A 24,557-nucleotide genomic window follows, 5' to 3' on the forward strand; every position below is an offset into this window, starting at 1 on the left:
ACCTTGTTATAAATAGCAAAGATTTTTCAGACACTCCCAATCTAGGCTGGATTCAATCTAACATATTACTTATTCTATTATTATTACTATGATACCCGTTACTTGTGCATCACCATCACCTTGGAGCCATTAAAAACTTCTTGTTGGAGACCTGGGTTCTTTGCACTGCTCTGGGGCTGTGTGATCTCGGGAAAGTCACTTAACATGTGTATGCTTCAAATTGTCCATTTGTAAAATGTTAACTGTGGGTGCCTATGCATGTGCCCCAAGGCGTTCTAGTTAGAACTTGTCAAACAAGTTTTAGTTAAAGTGCCCCCACAGCCATTTTGAAATGTGGGATTCTGAATACATATGACCCTGCAGGGTTTTAATTAGAGAGGCTGCTTGGGAGCTGATCTAATTAAAACACCCCCATCCTGGCGCATGTATATAGACACTCCATGACACTAACCTCCTCTGGAAAGTCCTTGAAGTTCAACAGAAGAAAAACCCTATAGAAGAGCTAGATGTTATTAGTACTAGTTAATAATTTTCACCACGCTCCCTTCCTCTATAATGGGGAGCATGCCCCTCTTCCATGGATCTCTCACGTGTATTTTAACAGCCCTTACAGTAATGGGACACTGACTGTCCTCATCCCCGTTTACCTGCATAGGTTAAGATGTTCTTTGTGCCCTGGAGCAATATGCCTTGCAGTGGTGCAACAGGCTGACTGTGTAGTTTTAGGAATAGATTAGGTAAGTGCTTGTATGGTATGGTTTGCATAGTGATGATCATGCCTTGAGCAGGGAGCTGGACTAGATAACCTCCTAAGGTCCCTTCCAACCCTATTTCTCTATGATTCTAGGACTGAGCATGGGTGTTTAGCATCCCAACCCTACTTAAAAATGTAATCAATCAACAGGAAGAAAACATAAAATCATTACTGAACAAGTCTGCAAATGACACAAGCAATTATGGAGGAATAAATCATGAGAAGGACAGGTCATTACACAGACTTTTCCTTGGATCCCTCTAGTGCAGGGAGATCAAACTTCTCTGGCTGTGTGCAATGCACAGAGCCAAAGCTGGCATGTGCATTTGCACGCAGCACACATGGGTGGTCCAGGGCACACTGCATGCGGCACACAGTGGCCCAGTGTGACACAGGCACCACACGCAGCATGCACCCTGGACTGGCCCTGTGTGCTGTATGCAGCATATGCATCAGCTCCAGCTCTACGGACTGCATGCAGCACGCACCAGACTGTTCTAATATGATAAGCTTGACACCATCAGGGGCAATCCCTTGCAGTCAAAGATGACTGTCTTCCACAATTGCTTTATCTGTGGATCTGAAGATGGCTGACAAGACCAGTCCAGGATCAACAGGTTTTATCACAATAGATGCCTGTGCACAATTTCTTGCATTGTGGAGAAGCTACTGCACATAAGCTTTTGTACGGTTCTTGACAGAACAGCAAGAAGGCCAAGACAATTGGAGAATTCGTTCTGCTGCAGCCCTTGTCTGCCTTTGCAGCCACTGAGATTCGAACTTCTTCTGCCTGTTCCATCACTGAGGACTTGTAGGCCCATGGCTGGGGGCTAGACAGCCTTATTATAGTGGCAACCTGTACTTGCCATGTCACACCACCATTAGAGGATGCGTGGCTTTTCAGAAGAGAGAATATTGCCATCTGCTGTCCACACCACATCCTAGTGGTGCTGCTGCTGCTTGGTTCACAGCTGCTTAATCATCAGAGTTACCCCCGCTTATTTCATACCTAACCTTCCCTGAAGGTCATTCCACTCTAGACCACTCATGGATGCACTGGGTAGCAACACAGCTCTGCCACCAGAGCACCTTGTACAATTAAGATAAGCTTGTACAGTTGCATCAAAATAGCTTGCTGCAAAAAACAACTGAAGCAAGAGTGCTATGCTGCTCACACCAGACTATAACTGCTTTTAGGTAGCTATTGTCTGGCTTCAGAGGAAAACCCCATTGCTCCTTTTTGTAAAGTCATGATATAAACTAAGTGGAGCAGTAAAAGCTCTTTAAAAAAAAAAAAAAGAAGATTCTGGCAGAAACTTCTAAGACCCTTGTCTTTCCACACTTCCACAAAGGAAACACTTGTTAGCTGGAGAAGCAAAAATGTCAGTGATGATAACACCATCATGACCAGCTTCATAGGATGGATTGTCAGGACCTTCTTTGTAGACTAATCTGCACACACACACCACCTATCCTTTCTACTCCTACAAGATATTTGTGTTTATATGCTTATTTCTGCATGTGCTGCATGCAGTTTCTAGCGTCTTTGGAAGATCTGTTTTTTCTTTTTAAGACGGAAGGGTTTAAACGTTCATTGTGTTGGCACTCTGACAGCAACCAACATAAGCACAGGATAAAAGGGCTTGGCACTCAGCACCCCTGGTCTATACTATATTGCTGGCAGGTCTCCAAGAAGATGGGACTGAGCACAGCCCATTGACACGCAACCCACCGGACTTGTCCTGAGCACCGACTCTTAGACCTACCAGACCAAGGACTGAAAAGTGGACACTGGGGGATGAGTTCAGAGCTGCCACACAGGTGAAATTTCTTTTTTAGCATATTAGCAGACCAGAATGGGTGGAGCATGCACAGTCTTACCCTCCCCAAGATCCACCACTGACAGGCAATCCTAGCATTTGCTCTGTGTTTGTGTAGACAGGCTTTCATGGAGGGTGAGGGGACAGGCATCTCGGATAGGCATCTCACTTGGCAGCGTAAGCATGTCTCTGAACTGAGCACAAGTCAATAAGCTCAAAGTGGACAGCTGGGAGCAGCCAAGATATAGCTGCCTAAAAGAGCAAAGTGAACTCAAATTAAAGTAATCATATTGCCAACTAGGAAGCTTACTTGACTGTGTTAAGGAACTGCATTTGGAAGGAACAGAACTGGAACACCCACAAGGCCTTGCCAGTGTAAAGCTCACAAAGCATCTCCACAGACAGCTGCACACCAGCAACAGTAGTCATCATAGCCAGAGGTTGTCAAAGATCACTTCCCTCAGATTTCTTCATGTAAGTGAACCATGAGGAACAAAACACTGGTCTCAGACTCTTGCTTGTGGCCCAATACTTCTATTGCTATTTCATCCTCACTTCCTAATATCAGGGGATGTGAGAGCTGGAAGTGGGGGGGCATGCAAATTCTGCAAAGGGAAAAAAATATACACACCAACTTCAGGTTTAAAAAACTTTGCCAAATTTTCCACATGTATTCTTCAAAGGGGACATCTCTAAATACAGTGACACAAGCCTTAAGGATTTCCATTTGGTACGATCACCAGTGAATAGGGCATCTTTACACGTGCTCCAGGGATACAGGTGGTGGTTGCTATAATCAGTGCGACTCTGAGAGCCACTGTAATTAAAAGTGGCCCTGAAGTCCCATGTATTCAGAATCCTGAGCTTCAAACTGGTGGTGGGGCTTTCATTACAGCTTGTTCAATGAGCTTTAGTTAAGTGCCTCCGCCACCATTTTCAAGCATGGGAAGACTGAAGACACAAGACGCGGAGGCTGCTGGAGTGTGCTCCAGCAGACTCGATTAACAGAGTCTGCTCCAATGAGCTGTAATTACAGCACATCAGAGCAGCATCCCCACACATCTACAGGCACACACAGACCCACAGGAACAGTTTTTAGTATAAGATACTAAAGAGTACAGAAGCATAAGAATTTAACGCGAATGATCTGAAGAGAATAAAGTCTCTCATTTCTGTGCTTGAATAGAGACTTTATTCTCTTCAGATCATTCAAAACCTTTCTGAATTTCAGGTTTTTTGTCAGAAAAAAGAAATAGAGGGAAAAATCATTTCTGTGCTTGAATATTTTTCCCTCTATTTCTTTTTTCTGACATCTATCCAGAGCATTATGCGACTCCCATAAATTTACTACACATACGACAAAAAAACCTGAAATTCAGAAAAATATTTTGAGTCAGCACTATGTCACAGACAGACAGAAATTCCAACCCTCCATCTCCTATCAGCATCCTTTCATCCCAGTTTGAACAGACCAGCTCTCTAAGCTAAAAGGTCTGCAACCAACAAGGGTACCACTAGATGCCAACAGGAAAGTAATTTCTTTTTTATATCTATCCACTGTGAAATGAACTGATACTACTAAGCTTATTTCACTTATGGCGCTACACCAGATCTAGATTTGAACCCAAAACCTAAGGATGAAAAGCTTTATATATCCCCTCACCAAACCTGTGAGGTACCTTTGTAAAATAAGCAGAAATAGATATTATCCTGTTTCATACCTCTTTCCACTTTGCATTAATAAAATTTTAAAAATCTGAATAAAGAGCCCCTCTTTCAGTCCCTTTGCCTTAAACTGAGTTTTATTGGCATTCTACCAATTCTAAAAATCAAATTGTAATCTGAATTATAAAGTCACTGTGAATTGGAAAAGGTTCTTTTATTATACAAGGGTGTTTCAGAAACTAGAGGCAAAATGGATACCCAGTCTGTAACAAACTGGAAAACTGCACAGCAGCAGGGGATACTGATGGTGGCATCACATGCACGCGCTGTTTACAACTATGTAGAAAAATGATGCGATACAGTAAACAATCAAGGCACGCAAAGTGGTTTAATTTCAAAATTGCCACTACTTTCTAAAACACTTTTCTATGTATACACACACACACATCTCCTATCTCAAGCAGATCTTGCTTAGATGTACAAAGAGTGAATAGTAAACTAGCCATCCTCCTGAAAGGTATGATAGGCCCTAGGCTGCTTAATGCCATAGAGTATATACCAGGTGTTGGCAATGGAGGCAAAAAGGCATAATGGATATGGGGTTTCACCAGCAATGGTTTTTTTCTGCTGCTGGTGGGGTTGAGGGGATGATGGGAGAAGCAGTGGCAGCACCTAGGTCCTACTACCTGCCTACCCACCTAACCTCAGCTGGGTTAATCCAGCCCACAGCCTTTAAAGGTTGCCAACTGCTGGGTTATAGCATACATTTGCACTCACGTGACCAAAGTTAAGGTCAAGGAAGAAATGGGAAAGGAAACAAGCAAAAATGCCAGTCAGAGGAAAGAATAATTTTAGCAAGTGCCAGAGCAACAGGTAAAAAGTAGACTAAAGGTTGCTCAGATCACATTTAGCAATGTTACGCTAGCTGGATCCAGTTTTAAACAAGGAATAGCTTAAATAGGGAATGAAAACAGGCACATGGAAGACTAGAAGAGAACCTTTTGCTCGGTTTTTAGTAAGCTTTTAATAGTTAGCACAGCAACAGATTATAACAATCCTATTCTCAGAATTTCTGCTCCTCAGCCTTGAACTTGGGTTCTTGCTGAATTGTCCAGCTGCAGGTGTATCCAGTTAGCACTTTTCAAAAACTAAATTTTTGAAACCTAGGTAAGAAATCTTCCTCTTCCCATCCCCTCCCCCAGCAGGCTCACCACCTGTTAGAGGCTCCTCTATAACGTTAGAGAAAATGTAAGATGCATTTCTTTTAAATATTAATAAAGGTTGATATTCCTTTGGATTAATGCACATTTTATAAATTCTAATCTTTCGTTTGATATGCCTTACCTGTACTGTTTAGTCATTTACACCTTCTTTGTATTTCATTATTAAGTTTGCTGTGAACATTTACCTACTTTTATGTTTGCGACTATTTAATTTTAGCAGGACTGGCTCTTTGAACCCTTTTTGGTTCCCAGAATACCTCTGGGGGCCGACACTCCTTTGGGAAACCAGAGTGCAAGTTCACATTTAAGGCCACAAGCGATCATTAGAAGAATGGGTCACAATCGACACAGATCACACACAGTGCAACATTAACAAACAAACAATTTATGCAGTAAAGCAAAGGACTGCAATGGTGCAGACAGTGCCAGTCAGAATTGTGGGCATGGTGCAGAAGAGGCACAAAGACCTCCTGCTTGCACTCAACGTAGTTTCTACATCCCTAGTAGTTTACCCTCAGGTTAGTGCTAGCAGTTCCTTAGATTCTGCAGCTGTTAGATTGCATAAAACCACATTTGAAATTAAGCCTTTCAGACCAAAATCAGAACTACATTTATTGGCTCATGCACAAGGGAGGCAGCATCAAGTGAAAAATCAACACAAAGGAGATTTATGTACTTGAGGGAAGGGGAGGGCAGGGACAGAATATACAGAAATCACAGCATCATATAGTCTTGGGCACACGGCCTATACAGCACAGTGCACTGTACAGGGGGGTAACTAGATATCTATGCTGCATGTATGCCTCGCTTCATTTGACATAGATAGCTTGAGCAAGCCTCTAATATAAAACTTCTGGCAGAATTTCCCCAGAACACAAGAGGCAAAGGGACTGAGAGAGGGGCACATCCACTAACATGAGAGAAACCATCTACTATCATTTTTACAGGATATAGTAACTGCAGTGTGTGCACAAGATCAAGTGAGCCTGAAAAAGAGAGGTTTGTTGATCATAACATGGCCTTCTTTTCCAGTTCTATTCAAGTATCAATCAAGGGGCACGTAAATGCACTCCCCATCCCATTCCCCTCTTGTGTATTTGTGCAAACAACCACAAAACCATATGCAGACTTTTACTGTCAGCAGAAGCCATATTATTCTTGTAATTAACACAGGTCCATAGGCTAGCTGAGAGCTCCTCTTCTGTCCTCCTCCCCATTTCTCCCCCTCATTCTCCTCACCATTTGTCTCTCTTAAACCTTGTTTAGGTTTACATGCTGTGTCATTAAATTCCAGAACAGTAATTGCTGCAGCGTCTCTCTCCAAACACTGATGTGCTCCTTGTAAGCTCAGAAATTAGACAGAGGTTAATTTCATTACAGCAAGGGCCCCACATTTTGTTTTTCTTTACTTGCATATCAAAGGATGCTTTTGGCTGACATGTAGTGGAAAATGGATCACGGTTGCTCTCCCTTCTCCCACCCCACCCCACCCCTCCCCAGTCAGGCATAAAACAGCTTAGCCCAGCCAGATCCCGGACTCGAACAGACAAAGCATCCATACAGTCCCTATTTTCCATTCAGCAGAAGTGGGCCACTTAGAAGAAGCCCAGGAACTACAAGTAGGCCAGACAGGAATAAACAGAACAAACAAAGGCCATCCTGTCCATGCTGAGGGGCTAAAAGAGTGATGTCCTTCATTAAAATGCAAGGCAGGGAAGCAGCACACAACCAGTCACATGCATTGTTGGAGCCTGGTGAGAGTAATGGGAGAAAAGCTAGCATCTAATCATGCCAATATATGGACACCTAGCAGATTTCCCAAGCAGTGCACAAGTTACAATTGGCTATAGAAATCCCGCCCACCAAAAAACAAGCCCCCAAAACCATGGCATTTTCTCAGCTCAGCAAAGATCAACAGCAGGCTGAATAAAAACACAATGCACACAGGTAAAGCACCCCGTTACCAGAACTGCTAAAATGTCAGAGCTAATGACATTTAAAAGCAGCTTAATGGCTTTCTTAGAAAGGGTTGGGAAGGGAGGGGAGGCAATATGACATCCTAGTAGCAACAGGACTAGTGTTTGCCATGGCTCTTTGGGGGAAGGGGAGTGTTGTGTGTGTTTGGTTTTTAACATACTTGCTCCATAATAAAATCATTATCCTGTGAATTAACAGAAGAGTTTGATTTTAAGACCAGACAGTCTGCAGCTCCTCCAAAGCAGTGCAGGAGGTGTGTGTGCACGCACGTGTTTGTGTATGCACCCACGTGTACTCACACACACAACACATATGCCTTGTGTAGCTTGTTACAGTGCTAAGAGGAAGAAAACCAAACAAAGCCAGTCACTTTCCACAGATATATAAGAAAAATGCAGTATCAGTGAGGTATGGAAATGGGAGGAGAGGAACCAAAAGTCAAGTGTCTCTGGTGAAATATCCTTTCCGTCTGTTACAAATCTCTTGCTCAGTTATTGGGAAAATTAAACAAAATGCTTTTACAGTGTAATCACTACAATTCTTGCATCAGATGTTACTCTCTACCCCTCCCCATTAACTGTTCTTATGTATTCAAAGAATATTTTTAACTAATACTTTGGACTCTGAGATAATTTCCCAGTTACAGAGCTATAGTACTACAATATTTTCCTATTTTTAAGGCTAGTTAATTAAGCTTGGTTGGCTTTAGTTTCAGGGTGCAATTCTCTATGTTGTCCTTAAGAAGTAAGTGGGAAGTTACAAATGATGAAGCAAGCCGTTTCCCCAAAAGTCTGCTCTTATTTTTTGGGTCTTTGTGAGGGCTAAGGTTTTTGTCCACTTGCCTTCTATTTCTCTTCCCAATTTTACTGTCACCCCCCATCACTTCACTCCCCTTCCTCTCATATTTCTCAAATGTACAAATTGAAACAACTATCATTCCAGGTAGTGGCGAGGGGCCACACAAGCATTCCATTAACTTCATCAAAATAATTCCTTTGTACACAGATTTTTTTTTTAAAGGTAAGATCATGGAAAAACATGATTTTAAAAAATTAAACTTGGAGATTCAGAATAAAAAAGCAGAACTTTAGAATAAATCCTACTTGCACCACTCAGGTAGGTCACCCCATACATTTCAAGACACAGATATTCTAGTGATGATGGTGAGAAAGCAAAATTAGACCCAAGATTCTGTTTTGTTTTGTTTTTATAATGGAGTAACACTAGTATGTCTTTTACTTTGACCAAAGCTGGTTTGCAGCAGTCTAAAGGACAGGCCAGTTACACAAGTACGCAGTATTACTCACTGACATGATGCTCTCATACCTTGCAGTACTTGATGCATTACTTAATGGATCAAGTCCTGAACTTACGTATTTCAATTTTCATTTTTAGAAACGTTTCCAGCCCCCATGACTGCGAGAACACATTGAAAACATTAGCTGAGAATACCCTCATCCCTGCCTTTGCCCCTCTCCCTCTTCCCCCCTACCCCTACAAAAAAGAAAAATCACAAAGAATATCATGACTTCACAGGGGCCTGAATCATGATCTTTTGAAGGCATCTTTATGGCTGGCAAAAAACAATCAAGTGTACAGAGAAAGTTTCAAGTTTTAGAAAAGGCTTAAAATAAAGGCTCATTCTATTATCATTTATGAAGCCCTGCAACATGTTTGCACACAGGTAAAGCAAAACATGGTTTTGTTATTATCTACAGAATACAATGTACCAACATTTTCCAACTTCTTGCATCAGACCTGCCCTAGAAAACTAACCAAACTGCTGCCTGAACAGAGCTATGCTGCTCATAACTATGTCCATAATCCATCCCAGTTCCCAAAATGCTGACATTTTGCCTTAGGTTCTGCCCTGCTAGAGAAGGAGTTGTCCTCTTCTGAGGTCAGTAAAAGTACATGTGTACCTGAAAACACTTCCAATAGAAAACAGCCTGCAGTGAGAACAGTGTCTTCTTGTTACCAATGTGTTGCTATGGGCACTATTTCCAAGAAAACAATCAAAAGAACAGATCAGGAAAATATGGGACAGCATATCAGGGGAGAAAGACATAGAACGAGCCTGGACTAAACTGATTAAGCCCACCAATGCTAGAACAAAGGATGAAATTGTCAATAGCCCCTAACTGTTCTGAAGCAATTTAATCTACGCAACTATGAAGTGCAAACCAGGGGGATTTGTGCTCCTAAATCACTTGAGCATGTTTGAAAATGCCACCCAGAATTCTTTAAATACTGAGAAGGGTGAACAAAACCCAGTGAACAGATTAGATGCTTTAAAAAAAGTCATCTGTAACATTTTATTACTTTTTGTGTATTTATGTTTAGTGACTATAAAAAACCTCAGCTAGTTTCAGAGCTCTGGTGACTGAGCAGGCTACAATATAACACATATAATGGCATCAGAAACTTCCCCGCTGCACCCCTCAGTTATGTGGTGCAGTTCTATTTACAAGGAACACTGTCTGGCTAGGGACAGAAATTACATATAAACCAGTACGCAACTGATTGGAAACAAATTCAAATCTGTAACACAACAGAAGTTCAGTGCACATAAACTGCTTTCCAAATGGCCAAAACTGGTTTAAGATGAACCTGGATGGACGCAGTATCAGATTTAACTGATTTAGGCCATGATTTCTGAAATCACCCAAACGGTACAATCAGCACAGTGATATTGCTTTGTAGCTTCATTGACCAGACACAAAATCCAGTGGACTGATGGGGAGGTGACGATTAAAGGATTCTGTCCCAGATTCCCTCCAGATTCAAGCTAACTCTCAGTCCCCCAGCCTCCCAGGATGCTTTGAATCTCCCCTGCAAACCTCCCCCATACAGGGTGAGAGGGCTAGCCTTGGCTCAAGCTGTCTGCCAGCTTTGGTTGCCAACCCTCCAGGATTGCCCTGGAGTCTCCAGGAATTAGATATAAATCTCCAGGATACTGTCAAGAGCCACCCGGGAGATAAATGATAGGGCATTCATTAAAATAAATATTACATGTTGAATCCAATTTATACAGTAGTCTAGCGGGCTTTTAAAACGTAATAGTAATGTGCATTTACCTTCCTGACGTAAAGTCTATGCACTGTAATCCATAACTGATATACGCAAGCACACAGACATATTTGCATTTTGTGTCACAAGCACATTGGCTTTCTGGAAACCCCCCTTAATCAAACAGAGTTGGGAACCCTAGCTCCAGCAAATCATGGAGGAATCAAAAGTGAATGCTGTTTACTTGCTTATCAGTTCAATCTATGCAGTTTATACTAATCTGCAAAGAGTGAATCAATCCAGCCTCAGGCTTTTTGACTGTCTAAACTTAGCCTCTGAGGTTAGTTTCTAGCAGCATTTTTGCTGGAAGTGTTAGTAGGGGACTACATGTAGCAGAGTTTTGTTACCAAAAGCCATGAAATAAGTAGCTTCAGCTCTCCAAGGTAACTTTAAACCACAGCAGTAAAAGGTGGACAATTCTCTCTCATTACCTACTGCCACTATCCTGCCCTCTTTAGGTGGTCTTTCCACTTTCTATATAAGCCACCCTTATGTGATGATCAAGTCACAATCTTTAAAAATCTCTTTTGGTGGAAATAGGGTTTCATCACAGAATCTGGATTTCCCCCTCCATGCTCCAAATTGTTCTACCAAAGAAAGGGGAAAGATGTTGATGACTTGGACAGGGAATAGACACTTGCATACAGTCTTTGATGTCAAAGTTTGTGCCCTTGAAAATCTGGCCTTGGCAAAGGAGTTCTCAAATTCTTTTCAAAATGTGCTTCAGAAATCTCAGGCATCCACTGGAGAGATTTTGATTTAAGACTCCCCCGGCTAAAAAATGGCAGCCTTACATGATGAGCACAAGTTGAGAGTTTTACTGAAATCAAACAGTTTAAAGACCAAGTGTTTCTTTTGTTTAAAACGTGTTTTTAAAATTGGAGAACATGCATTCTCCTCTCTCCCCACCCCACCACCTCAAAAAAAAAAAAATCAATTCAGCTGCACCTGTAAACTTGCAAATTTTATTTATGACTATGGGCAGTTTCTACCCTCTTTGGTTTGATGCTTCACCAATTCTATCGATTTATTCCTAGCATAGATAAGAATTTGGCCCTGACTGCATCACTGGGGTCATAAATACCACTCAGTTTTATTTATTTCTTAATAAATTTAAAATAAGTGAATTGAGTACAATCATAAATTAGACCAATGACAAAATAGCATGATAATATCACCACTACATAAGTCACACTGGAGAGAATCACAGTTCAGGGTATAATGACACTATTATATAGGAACCAGGTGCCCTAAAACCCTCAAATCAGATATCTAACATAATATGTAACATCAGACTCTGGTTAGTGACTGCTACAATTGGCCAGGCTGTACCCTCACTTGCTATAGTAGGAGGAAGACCAGTGAGCATCTCTGATTACTCTGCTGTGACCTGCATCTCCTCTGGAGGATTTATAAACAACTGGCATGCTCTGATGAGAAAAGCTAACTACCCTACCTCATCTACCCCTCTGTAACTGAGGACACCTGGGGACAAGTGAGTTAGTTTGTTATGCAGCCACTGAGAAAGTATTATTTAATGGTATATAACTTCAGTTACTTGGAGCAGTCAATGTTACATGCTTGAACATAAATATGTTCAATCAGCAAAAAAAACAAAAACAAAACCCAACCCCCCCCGAAACCACTCAGAACAAACCAGTCAGGGCTAGTTAACATAATCCGCTCTATTCATATAACTAGGCTTGTTCAACTAAGGGCATGAACTTTCTTGGAAAAGCTCAAGTACATAGCTGCAGAAGCTTACACCCTTTTTTCCCCTTCTGGTTCATTTTGTCCTTCAATCAGTGCCTCAGAGGTGGCTGCTTATTATGTTGTCTCATCACAAATGGTGAATGTCACTTGTTCGTTCCACAGGAAGATGTGCAGAGAGCTGCTATTGGTAAATATAGGATCCCCTCCTCCTCCCCCCACACCTGTTTTCATCATTCTTGGAGAGATACCAATCAAAACTTTTCTTACCTGGTGAAAAAACAGTAGGTTTCCAATGAAAGGCAAAGGTGGAGGATGTCTGACTCCCACCCTCTTCAGCCTGGAGTAGGCAGAAATGGAGTACCTGGAAAAAGGGGGAAATACAGCCAGAAGTCAATTTTGTATCTCATCGTTACATAGTTTTCCAGAATAAATTAGATCAAACAGAATCCCTGGAGTCAGAGTGGGAGGACATGCTTTCTCTGAAATGAGCCAAATGGCACAATCAGCAGTGATACTGCTTTGTAGCTGCATTGACCAGACACACTTGCAAAATGCAGTGGACAGAGGGGGAGGTAAACATAAAAGGATCCTTCAGCACAGCAAATCCAGGTCTGGATTCTCCTTTAACACACCAGTGAAAATCCTTCCTTGTATTCAGGTGTAAATATAAGTGAGATCAAAACAGAAATTGCATCTGGCTGTGGTGGCATAAGGAAAGAGGCACAAGAAGGAAGGTCAGTTGTTGCATCCCTTCCCTTACTGCCATCCACCTAGCAAATCAGAGCAAGAACTCAAACTGGTTTCCATTGTGCCTGAGCCAAGATACTGTCAGTATCGTCAGTGTGACATGCCTACTGAGCCAGATGTGCTGATTAAGTCATTTCCCAGCTGTCAGTCAGAAAATTAAAACAAGATAAAATATAGAGAGCTGAAAACCAGCTGAAAAACTGCACATATATCTATTGCCAAATGATGCTACTATGTATTACCAGGCACAACAGTTGAAACCTTTCTGCCAAAATTAATTAAAAAAAAAGAAAAAAAAGGGAACAGGGATTTTGGGGACGGGGGGGGGGTGAGTGTGAACAATAATTATGTTTAGCCAAATACCCGATCAAGATTTTGCCAAATAATATATCAGTCCAAGAACATGATGTGCTATATGCTGAAGTTAATAAAAAGACTTCCACTAACTCCAATAAGCTGTGTGCCCAGTGTGCTTGCACACGTGATGGGTGTTTAGTCCTTCAGAGTTGTGTTCTATGCCCCCTAAACTAAAGCGGTGAGTTTTTAATTGAAACAGTGGGTTTGATTTTTCCGTTACTGTATACATGTTATTTCCCTGGCGGCCACAGGTCCTCGGTGAAGACAGAAGCAGTAAGGGGCCCGATCCTTTTTTTGCCTCTCCTGCAGTTGGGAGGCAAGCGGACAGAGTGGCCCCTGAGCTGCGGGGGGCCCTGGTCTTTCCATCCACTGTGGCTGCACCCCCCTGGGGCCACCCAGGCAGGCTACTAACAAGCTGGGTGCCACCCCAGCTCAGAGGCAGCCAATCCAACTCTTCCCTGAGCCCACCTGAGCTTCTAGCACCCCATGCACCATCCCCACCTTCTCTGGGCTCCAGCACACCCAGCTGCTGCCTCCCCATGCTTTCCCAGTGGCCACAGGCACCTGCTGAAGGTAGCAACGGTGAGGGGTCCAATCCTCTTCTGGGAGGCAGAACCTGCCCGAATCTCCCATGGCTAGAGGGCGAGCTGACAGATTAAATGGCTGCAACGTTGTAAACTATAGGCGACATATAGGAGGCGTATGGGGGGGCCCTTACCGGCTGGGAAGTGGGGAGTGCCAGCCAGTGACCCCTCTGCCTCCCCACCGAGAAGTGCTGGTGGCACTTCTGGTTTTGCTGGTGATAGTTCCGGGGTCAACGATCAGCAGCTGGAGGGACTACCCCTCCAAATCGGCGATCAGGCACTGGTGCTCCCCCGGAGCCAGGAAGCACCAGTCTCCCATGTTGCAACCTAAACTACATTGGGATATGGTTTAGTTTGTGATGATGCAAACTCATTTAAAACCCCCAAAACTTGTGTGTGTGTGAAGTGTAATGCCATTAAGCCACACAAAGGGAAATTTACGTCACGTGTACATGGTAACATCATCACATATAGAAGCGCCCCCAATGTCCAGTTATCAGTATAAATGCCCACTGCAGAAGAGTCTATGGGTGTAGACAGATATAATGCTTAGACTGTTCTAAATACGCTTTACACGCTGAAAAAGCTACGATGCCCATGCCACTTAAGTCCAGCTTAAACTTCCTGGAACATTTCAAAAGCAGACAGGGAAAATCAAGTACTATTTTAAGTAGGGATATGTACGGTTAAATATTTAGAAGTTTAAACAGGAAGTAAATTTATACCAGTAATGCAATACTAGTTAACTTTTAGGGTGGGGTGCAGTCTGACAGGAAAGGGAAGAAGTGCAGTGCCTCAGGAACAGGAAAGCAGCAAGGCAGGCAGGAGGGAGGGAGGGAGAGAGGGAGGAATGAGAAGGAGGGGAGGAGAGGGGCAAAGCGGGATGAGTACCCATAGCTAGTCTGCTCCCTCCTCCCAATGAATTGGCACCTGTACCATTTTTTAAGGATATTTACATCCCTAATTTTAAGCCAGTCTGCCTTGAACCGGTTTACTGGTATGTGTAGACACAGCATTCTGTGCCTAGCGTTTGAGATCAGTCCTCCAGATATCCCAAACTGCACCACTCCTTAACCCTCCCCCCACCTCCACAATACGTGCCATGCATGCACCTGCTCTGGAATGTAGCCAGGACTCTATGGTCCAAATCCCCTCCCAGCTTATCCCCCTCCCCGATTAGTGAGGTGGGTAGGCACACCACAGGAACAGAAGCAAGAACTGTTTTTGAGTTCCTAGAACAAGTAAGAATCCCACCCCTTGCTCTTGGCACCTATTCCCTTCACCTTCATCCTCAGCAGCACCTCCCCTCCTTCCTCCACCCACCACTTCTACTGCCCCCCAGCTGATAGGGGAGAGGGGCTCCCCAGCTTCTCTTGCCCTGCTCTAGCGGCAGCAACTGACACTTTCCTCTGCTCTGCCCAGTCATCTGGGAGGGGAGAGCGGTGTTCCTGTTAGCTCAAGAGCAAGTGTGTGGAGGGGAAACTTGCCTGCCACGACTGTCCCTGGCTGAAGCAGGGCATAAATGGCTCTGGAGGCCTCCCCTCTCACCCCGCTACTCTGCCTGTCAGCTGGGATGGCAGCAGTGGCAGGCAGAAGAGGAAGGACTGGGAAGGGAGATAGTCTTACCTGCATCAAGGACTTCTGCTCCCATGGCATGGTCCAAAAGGAGGTGTGTGACCATGCCACTGAACCTCCTCTAGATCTGCCCCTGCAAGGTGCTAAGGGGGCTTTGTGCCCTCCGACTTGTGGTTTCTGGAGGGGTGCATGCTCCAGAGTCCCCTGCAACTTTACAACCCTTGCCTTGAAAACTGCGCTATCACCTTGACTTCTCTGATGGAGACCCTGCATTCTGATATGCCATACTCATTTGGGGTGAGGGGGAGGAGTGATGGAGCTGCCATGTGTTTGGGGGGGGGGAAGGGGACTCCTATGCGGCTTGCCTTCCCCTTGCCTCAAATAAGCCTAGCACCCCAAAGTGCAGAGTCTTGAGCAAGGAGATAAAAATCAACAGAGTGGCTTTCAAGACAGCGGGTAAAAAACTGTGGAGATCTTGGGAGGCCGCCAGAACATACAGTACCCACCCACCCCAAAACCATAAGTAGGGGGCCACATAGCCCCCCAGCACCTGGAAACCTATCCAGCCCCTCCTCCCCTTCCCGAAGGCAAGACAGTCTGGGCACTCTACTGCCCCCCGGTTCTGTTTCAGCAGTAGTGCAATCCCTTAAAGGTGAGCAGTCTACTTCGAACCCTTTGCAGAGTTATGTGTAGACACTTCTGTCCAGGGACAATTGTGACCCAGTTCCAAATCAGTGACATTCTTGGAACAGGTCAAACATTATGCACCCTAGAAGTCTGGACTAGCATGGCTGGGCAGTCTTATTCACTAGGTTCTGGGATCTGCCTACAGTCCAATTGAAAGGCCTTATGCAACACAGAGGCATTCTGCTTTAAACTGAAGACACAAGATTCATGCTTCCCTTTCCACAAAAGAGGCAAGGAGAGTTGGACTTTGAAATGACTTGTGACAAGAAGACATTCTTTATACCTAATCTTCTAGCTATTTTTCCTTGAGCAAAGAACAGGATTCTGTGCACTGAAGCATTCAGTGCCTAGAAATCCATAGTGGTAAATTAGGTCTCACATGACCAGCAAAACTAAAAGATACCGAAGTATCTAGTTGTATTTGCTGTTTTCCAAAATGATTCCTTGTAATGCGCCAACTGCTAATTGGTTTTCCTCTGCAGAGATATTTTACAAAAATTATAATCACAATGTATGTTTGATCATTTTTACATAGCAACACTATTTTTTAGGTGACAGTATAACCACTGGGAGTGCAAACTCCCTGAATGGAAGCAAACTATCTTTGGTATATGCAAGAACACTATTTCAATGTGACAGGGTATTGTGGAGAAAGTCATATAAGTCAATATTTATTATACGTTTTATATTAAATTATTGACTTTTTGAGGATATTTAACTGTTTTAAAAATAAGATTTTTATGCCAACAGCCAATACTCTTGGGGAGGGGGGAGGAACTGTTTTAACTTCAAGGCAAATTACCTGCACAGTACCAGTATATTTTCATCCCCAAAAGAGAGAAAAAATGAAAAATTGTGTTGTATCCTATATTTGCCTATGGGGTGTTTTTCACCTGATTTCATAGCAAAAGCCTCACTTTCTATAAGCAGAGAGAGAAAAATGCAAATATTGTTCAGATTTGTCAATATAGTAACATTTTATTGTTGATGTCTTTACTTTAAAAACATAACTAAAATCCTATTTATAATTCAGTCATCAGAACGTATCAGATTTTACAACTCTTAACTACCCAGCCCACAATTATGATTAATTTTCACTCAGTGCCAACAAGATCACAGATCTTCCCATATTGCAAAAATGAACCCCGCTATCTACTTCTAGTAAGATGCTCAACAAATACGTAACAAGAAAAGACAGAGCTGATTAAAGACAAGCAGCTTTTCAAGTTTAGCACTGATCTCATAAGAAAAAAAACTGAAAGCCTGAAGACCATTCGTCCCCTCGATAAGCATCTCATTACTGTCACCCCTTGAAGACTGTGGCAGCTGCAAGTAACTCCTTGTTTTGCCAGGGATGCAGTTCTTATGCTCTTTATTCAAGTTATATTTAAAGTAGATTTGCAAAAGGTATGAAAATGGGGTAATTAATGATATGGCAGACAGAGCAGTAACAGTCAAACTGAATGTTGAATGTGAGTGGAAGGACATGTCATCTTTTGCTGCCTTTGCACTGCAAACATTTTGTAGCGGTACAATGGCCAAGGAAACAGATGTCCCTATCCTTGTCACGCCACAAACACTCAAAACTTGTGGCCATGACAAAGGTGGTAATAGCTTGTGCTATGTTTGTATGTTTGTTTTACAGTGCAAGAGCACAGGCAGCCTGGAGCTGCCCATGGTCTCCAGTCATGCCAGGGAGGCGTTTCAGGGCCTTGAAGGACCCAGTCCTGCTAACCCTGGTAATTCCCTCACAGGATCATACCCCTTAAGCCCCAGGAGCGGATGCCTGGCTTTGCCGTCTTAAAGATGTGCCCTAAGGAATCATAGGGTGCATCTCTGTAAGCAAAGAAAGCCAAGGTTTCCCCTTTTAGAAACATACCCCCAGGATTTCCTAGGGCCACATCTCTGTGAGAGAGGAAAGCCAGGCAGGCACCCCCAGGGATTGGCAGGGCCTGAATCTGACCAGAAAGTCCTAAGGTGCACAGGACCAGGCCCCTCAAGCCTCAGGAGAACATGTCACCCAGTATCCTGCCTGACAGTGCTGCAGGACAATGGGTGATATGCACCTCACCCACTGAAGTGGATCATCTGTCAGCACATCCCAGGACAGCTGATCCACTTCATTTGGCGACGCTTATTTCTAGCCTCAAGCTGAGCCAGTGCACACCACCATAGGCACAAACCCTACCGGTTTTAATGCCCTTTAGCTATTTTTACTCCCTTTCTACAGTCCTACAAGATAAAAGAAAGAACAGGTATGCAACTGTTTGCTGAAAGGCTGCACCATCAGGTGCACACAACAGTAGGCAGAATTATGGTAGCACAGGCAACCTTGACTGGCATTTCCTTCTTGACTTCACAATCTTAATATTATTTTAATATAGCTTTTTGCTATGCAGTTTCCCAGGTTGATATTTAAAAGAAGGAAAGCAGAAATCCCATTAGGTAGAAATCCCGTAAGCATATTTCATACAATCAGTTATCAGCAATGTGTAAATCTGAGGCCTTCAGCTCCACCTGTCTACCTTTTTGCTCAGCAGTAACCCAGTAGGTCAGAGGCATCAGCAATGTGACGGGTACATGACAGCCACTTTCTCACCGAGTTAGAGCATTTTCTTAAAACGTTATGAACCAAAATCCTTGCATTTCCTGTTGTTAAGTGTCACGGAGTCACAGAGGTGCCCCGTGATTCTGAGGCTGATTGGCAGGGCTGCCAATCACCCAGGCAGCTCAGGTGCCGGGTTACCAGGGCAACCAGGCGGTCACATGACCGGAAGGGGGCAGGGCCAGGCCTTTAAAACCAGCTCAGGCCAGAGCCTGAGACACAGTTCCCTTCTGGCTGCCGTAGGAGCAGGAGCTCTGCAGCTGAGCTGAGCGGCCTGGGTTAGTGGCTGCTACTTCATCGCGCTACCCGGCTGCAATGATGCCGGGAACAGCATCGCCCTGACTGGAGGTAGGATTGCGGGCCCTGGTGGGGCTTGGAGTTATTAGGCGTGTGGAGCCTCTGTATTTATGTTATAGCCAGAGGGCTGGAGTGTTTAGTTATAGTTTACATCCGGAGGACCGGGGAGGCTGTAGGGGAGCGAGGAGGCCTCAGGGGAGCTCCCCAACAGCTTGGGGGTTCCCAGGGCCCAGTTGAGGCACAGTGCCGGGGGCACTAGTGTCAGTGCGGCTGGGCATGGTACTGCGCCAGGGAGGCGCAGTGTGCGGGTTACAGACCCCAGCCCAGAAGGGCGGTGTTTAACCCTGGAGCGGAGCAGTGACAGAGCGCAGGAGGCGCAGAGTCAGCCCGAGAGGGCAAGGCCCGGAGCAGGGCAGAGACAGAGCGCAGCGAGAGCGGCCTAGCTAGCCACCCAAGGGCGCTGAGATTAGGGCGGCGATAGTGAGCCGGCCCGAGGGCGCCGAGGCCAGGGCGGCGATAGAGCTTAGGCCAGGGCGGCGATAGTGCCAGCCACCCGAGGGCGCCGAGATTAGGGCGGCGGTAGTGCCGGCCCAAGAGCGCCGAGACTAGGGCGGCAATTGAGCCAAGGCTAGCGCGGCGAGAGCAGCCTAGCTAGCCACTCGAGGGCGCCGAGACTAGGGCGGCGATTGAGCCAAGGCTAGTGCGGCGAGACCAGCCTAGCTAGCCACCCGAGGGCGCCGAGACGAGGGCGGCGAGAGTGAGCCGGCCCGAGGGCGCCGAGGCTAGGGCGGCGAGAGTGAGCCGGCCCGAGGGCGCCGAGGCTAGGGCGGCGAGAGTGAGCCGGCCCGAGGGCGCCGAGGCTAGGGCGGCGAGAGTGAGCCGGCCCGAGGGCGCCGAGGCTAGGGCGGCGAGAGTGAGCCGGCCCGAGGGCGCCGAGGCTAGGGCGGCGAGAGTGAGCCGGCCCGAGGGCGCCGAGGCTAGGGCGGCGAGAGTGAGCCGGCCCGAGGGCGCCGAGGCTAGGGCGGCGAGAGTGAGCCGGCCCGAGGGCGCCGAGGCTAGGGCGGCGAGAGTGAGCCGGCCCGAGGGCGCCGAGGCTAGGGCGGCGAGAGTGAGCCGGCCCGAGGGCGCCGAGGCTAGGGCGGCGAGAGTGCTCCAGACTCAGGCAGAGCCGGCGATTAGCCAGGCGCCGGCTAGAACCCGGCCCAGGGGGCCGGTAGTGAGCGGCGCTGGAGGAGCCGACCCAGGAGGCGCCAGCAAGTAGCTGGGCGCCAGCGTGATAGGCCCAGGGCGTGGGGAACGGGCCAGAGATTGGGGCCCGACCCAAGGAGGCGCCAGGTGGGCGAAGAGCCCCGGTGCCCGAGAGTGAGAACAAGGGCACCCGAGGGGCGAGGGACCATACAAGCGTCCCCCCGGAATAGCTGCGAGGCTTGGGGCGTGCTAAGGGGGAGGCTTGGAGGCACGCATTGCCCTTAAGGCAGGAAGCTTATCAAATACCCGTCTGGGAATAGGGACGACTAACAAGACCGTCCATTAGGGAAACTGGCAGCCTCCACATTACATATCTTAACATCAAAGTCGTGGCGGGCGAGATTCTGAGGGTGCTACGTCACCCTAAAGTGACGGTAGGCGGCGCTAGGGAGCTCACGGCCGCCCCTAGTCGCCGCTCCCTCACATTAAGCTTTGAGGAGAAAATGCAGATTAGTGGTTAGAGCAGCAATTACAGACAAGCCTAGCACATATTCACTATATTCATTCTGAGAAGCAGCATGATGACGCAGGTAAACTTTAGACCTGCCTATTAACAGTAGGAATTTGATTCCCAGCTCCAAGTTGCCAACTTCTATCATTACATCTGTAAAACTAATGCCTCTCTACCCCCAACCATACTATCACCTTTAAAATCAGTTTTCTGTATTCAGATATAATTGTTAAAATTATAAAATTGATAATCATAATTGTATAGTTTAAAACAAGGGTGTCAAACTCATCAGGCCCAGCAGGCTGGAAAAGTGGCATGAAGTTGGTCCATGGGCTGGATGAGTGGCATAGGGCCTACCTGCAGGCCAGGTCAGCCCCACAAACTGGCCCTGTGTGCTGGATCCAGTGCACTAGGCTGGTCCAGTCTCATACACCATATGAAGCACACATTGGGTCTGGCCCCACACACTGTATGGGGCATGCAACAGGGCTGGCCTAGTGCACAGTGACAGAGTTGGTCCAGTGTTCACGTGCAGCACGAGGGTCCGATCCAGGCAACACAGCAGACTGGATCTTTGGCACGCCTCATTTAAAACAAAGGGACTAACGTTTTTTGGCAGGCATGCCACAAATTAGCCCTGCACCCTCCTTGATAGTTACTCTGATTTATTTCCCTTGACTAAAATGCTGCTCTGCTTTCTGCTCCCTGACCAGTCTGCTGCTGTTTTTCCTTCTTACTCTGTCTCCCTGTCTGATCTGATGCTCTGCAAATCTCCCATGCGCCACAGAGGCCACCCTTAGTCTAAAGTATGCCACTACAGGGTAGAGTTAAGGTTGCTTGAGCCCCTTACTAGTGCATTCCCATACCTTTTCATATTGGAAATGTTTAAAAAGTGTAATTTTAATTCAGGGTTTGTAATGCTCAATTTGGGAATAATTACACATCTGTAATCCTCTTTACTCCAAATACCAGGAACATGTATTCTTAGTTATAAACTCCATCTTAACCCTATTTGATATCTTGGAACATGATATCAAGTCTGAGGTGTTTGAAGCAGCTGCATATGCATCCATTGTCAAGTAGTTTTACTTTATTACATTAAATGATGTTAATGGCATGTAAAGAAGGGATGAAGGAAAATCCAATGTACTCTGATTTTAAATGTATTTATCATCTTTGAGTGGGGCAGGGCTCCACATTTTCCATCACAGAAAAGCAAAGGTGATCTTTAGTTTAATTATGAAAAGATCCTTTTGAGAAAAAGAGAGGAAAACAAAGTTATGAGTAATGCTACAAATGGGAAAACAAATAAAAAAATATTAGTCAAACCATGCCAAACGCATTCCAATATTTACACACATGGGACTGAACAATGTGCTTTAAAATATTATATTCAATTCTTAATAAAGCAACTGACATTAAAGGACCCTGAGACACAAGAATAATTACAAGATCAATAAACAATTTAATAATTCCTAGAAGACATTCAAATGACCTTTTAGAGCAAGAAGCTCCCATTGTATATTAAGCACAGATCTTAAAAGGTACTTAAAATGTGCCAAGTCAAGTCTTGTAGGTTGGTAATGCTGGTTTAAGTTATCTGATACATGAACTTCCTTGCAAACATCAGACTGCAGAAGAACAGTAAGAAGAACAAAAGAAACATACATAGCAAAGACACAGTTATACAAAAAAAACCGCCATGGAAATAGTAATAGATAACAAGCAACAGAAGCAGAAATGATCCTATCAAACTCCAACCATTTGGGCACTAACAGATTAACACTGTGTGATGATAATGTTATATTCTATCATTTATTGTAAAATAGTTTGCTTGACAAGAGTCCACTCGAGAGTCAGTATCAGATCATTATGAATTCTAATATTACCGAAATCATTCCAAAAACTCTTTCCTATGTAAAAAGCATGTCAGAGTAACACATATTTAATAACATGCCAGAAATATGAATGGTTAGAGAGAAAATTTTGAAACACCTGACTCCACTGAAACTTGGAACTAGAACAGACTGTTAGTACAAGACTGAATGCAAAAACAGAAAAATATTTGTTAAAACAGGGATTCTCCCTGTCAAAGGAGAAAGTGACATCATCACTCATGTCACAGGCAATGCAGAGGGGGGGCACAGAGGGGTACATGATAATTGATGGTTATCTAAACTACCTCCAGTGAAGAAGCTTCTTCTATGTCCTTCCTATTTAGTTTATTTCAGGGCTGTATTGCCTTTAGACTTAGAAATCTTTAACGAACATGCAACTTCAAACCTTCTTTGCTGCAAATTAAGGTCATCTTTCTTGCCCTTTTCCCAGAAGCCAAACAAAACAAAAGGTCACCACCAACTTTCATACCAACTTTGTACCTATTGGAAGTCTGTGTTCACATTCCCACCACCAGTGTCACGTGCTTCCTAGCGAAATAAATTCTTCAACCTTTCCCCAATTAAAAAAAAAATCATTATGTTGATTATGTTGTACTCTACGCTGGAACCTCTGCAGTTTGACTTTGTTGTTCTTAAAGTGCAGTGCTCAAAACTAGCCAAAATACTTCAGGTGAGGCCTCATCAATGTTATGACATGCCAATAATGCATCTCAGTACAAAATGGGCTTTTTTTTTTTTTTTTTTTGCAACACCATCGCATTGTGACTTATATCTATTACATTCAGTTTGTGATCCACTATAAACCTCAGGCCCTTTTCCTGTTGCCTAGCCAGATAGTTTGTATTTAATTTCTCCTTCCTACGTGTAGCATTTTGAACTGGCTTTTATTGAATTTCCTTTTGTTGATTTCAGACCATCTCCCCAATTTGTCACAATCACTTTGAATTCTGATTGTGTCCTCTGAAGTGCTTACAGCCTCTGTTTAGTAAAGCCCTAACAAAGTTGAGATAAATCACATTTACTGCTTCCCCTATATCCACTAGGACAGTTACCCTGTCAAAAAAGGAAATTATATTGCTTAGACATATCACCAATTAAATCACAGCCAATTAATAGAAAAATCCTCATACACACCACCAACAGGCTTCACCATGCTGCACAAAGTAACCCTGTGACCGGGATGTGATGTGGTCTGTTTAGCAGGTCAATAGCAACAGCCCATCTCCGTTCTCTAAGGGCAGTCACCCACGCTGCAGACTCTTCAGAATGGACTATGACCTTTTGCTAATCAAATGCTAAAATTCCTATTCACGATAAAGCTAGAGTGTTTGCTCTATCCTCAGTGTTTTAAACATGATCAAGGTCAGGAGCAACCAAAAGCCATACGCAGCCCCTAGCTATTTGGTCTCCTTGTAAAATAACCTGTGACCCCTACCAGTTTCTAGAGGGGAGGTGTCATAAGAGTATCCCATAGGAGTCTCAGCAATTGAGACAAAGTCTTTCCATGCTTCAGCTTTAAGTGACATGTTCAAAGCCACGCAGGATACCTGTGTTAGAGCTTGGAATTTAACTAAGTTCTTTTAAGTCACAGTCCACAAAACTATACTTCCTCTGACTCTTCAGGATGTCCATATAGCATCTTTCATCAATATGAAAGACTATTTCCATTTTTCAAAATAAAATGGATCCATTCTAGCATGCACATGTTACACAGCATGCATCAGAGTATATTACCTCATGGCTGTGAAGGTCTTAGCCAGGGAAGCTGAAGTTCCCATGAACAGGGGTTTTTTTAAAAACATGATTTCAGTGACTAGGATAAAATTTCATAAAGTTTTTTTTTACCATGTAATTATGTCTTAATTTTGTAATTAGACATCTTAATTG

At 44.5% G+C, this 24,557-nt stretch overlaps 1 protein-coding gene across 4 annotated transcripts in view; it reads right to left on the reverse strand.

The window, feature by feature from the left end:
• Positions 1–24,557, reverse strand: part of TBXAS1 (thromboxane A synthase 1) — a 394,179-nt gene that overhangs the window by 281,944 nt on the left and 87,678 nt on the right. For all 4 annotated transcript variants that reach the window (XM_090043255.1, XM_090043254.1, XM_090043256.1 and 1 more), the window contains one exon: positions 12,489–12,582. In XM_090043255.1, coding sequence (XP_089899381.1) covers positions 12,489–12,582 — 94 coding nt within the window. The remainder of the gene's footprint in view (positions 1–12,488; positions 12,583–24,557) is intronic.

Source organism: Crocodylus siamensis, chromosome 4 (assembly GCF_052110815.1).
Source record: "Crocodylus siamensis isolate JL-2025a chromosome 4, ASM5211081v1, whole genome shotgun sequence".
NCBI lineage: Eukaryota > Metazoa > Chordata > Crocodylia > Crocodylidae > Crocodylus > Crocodylus siamensis.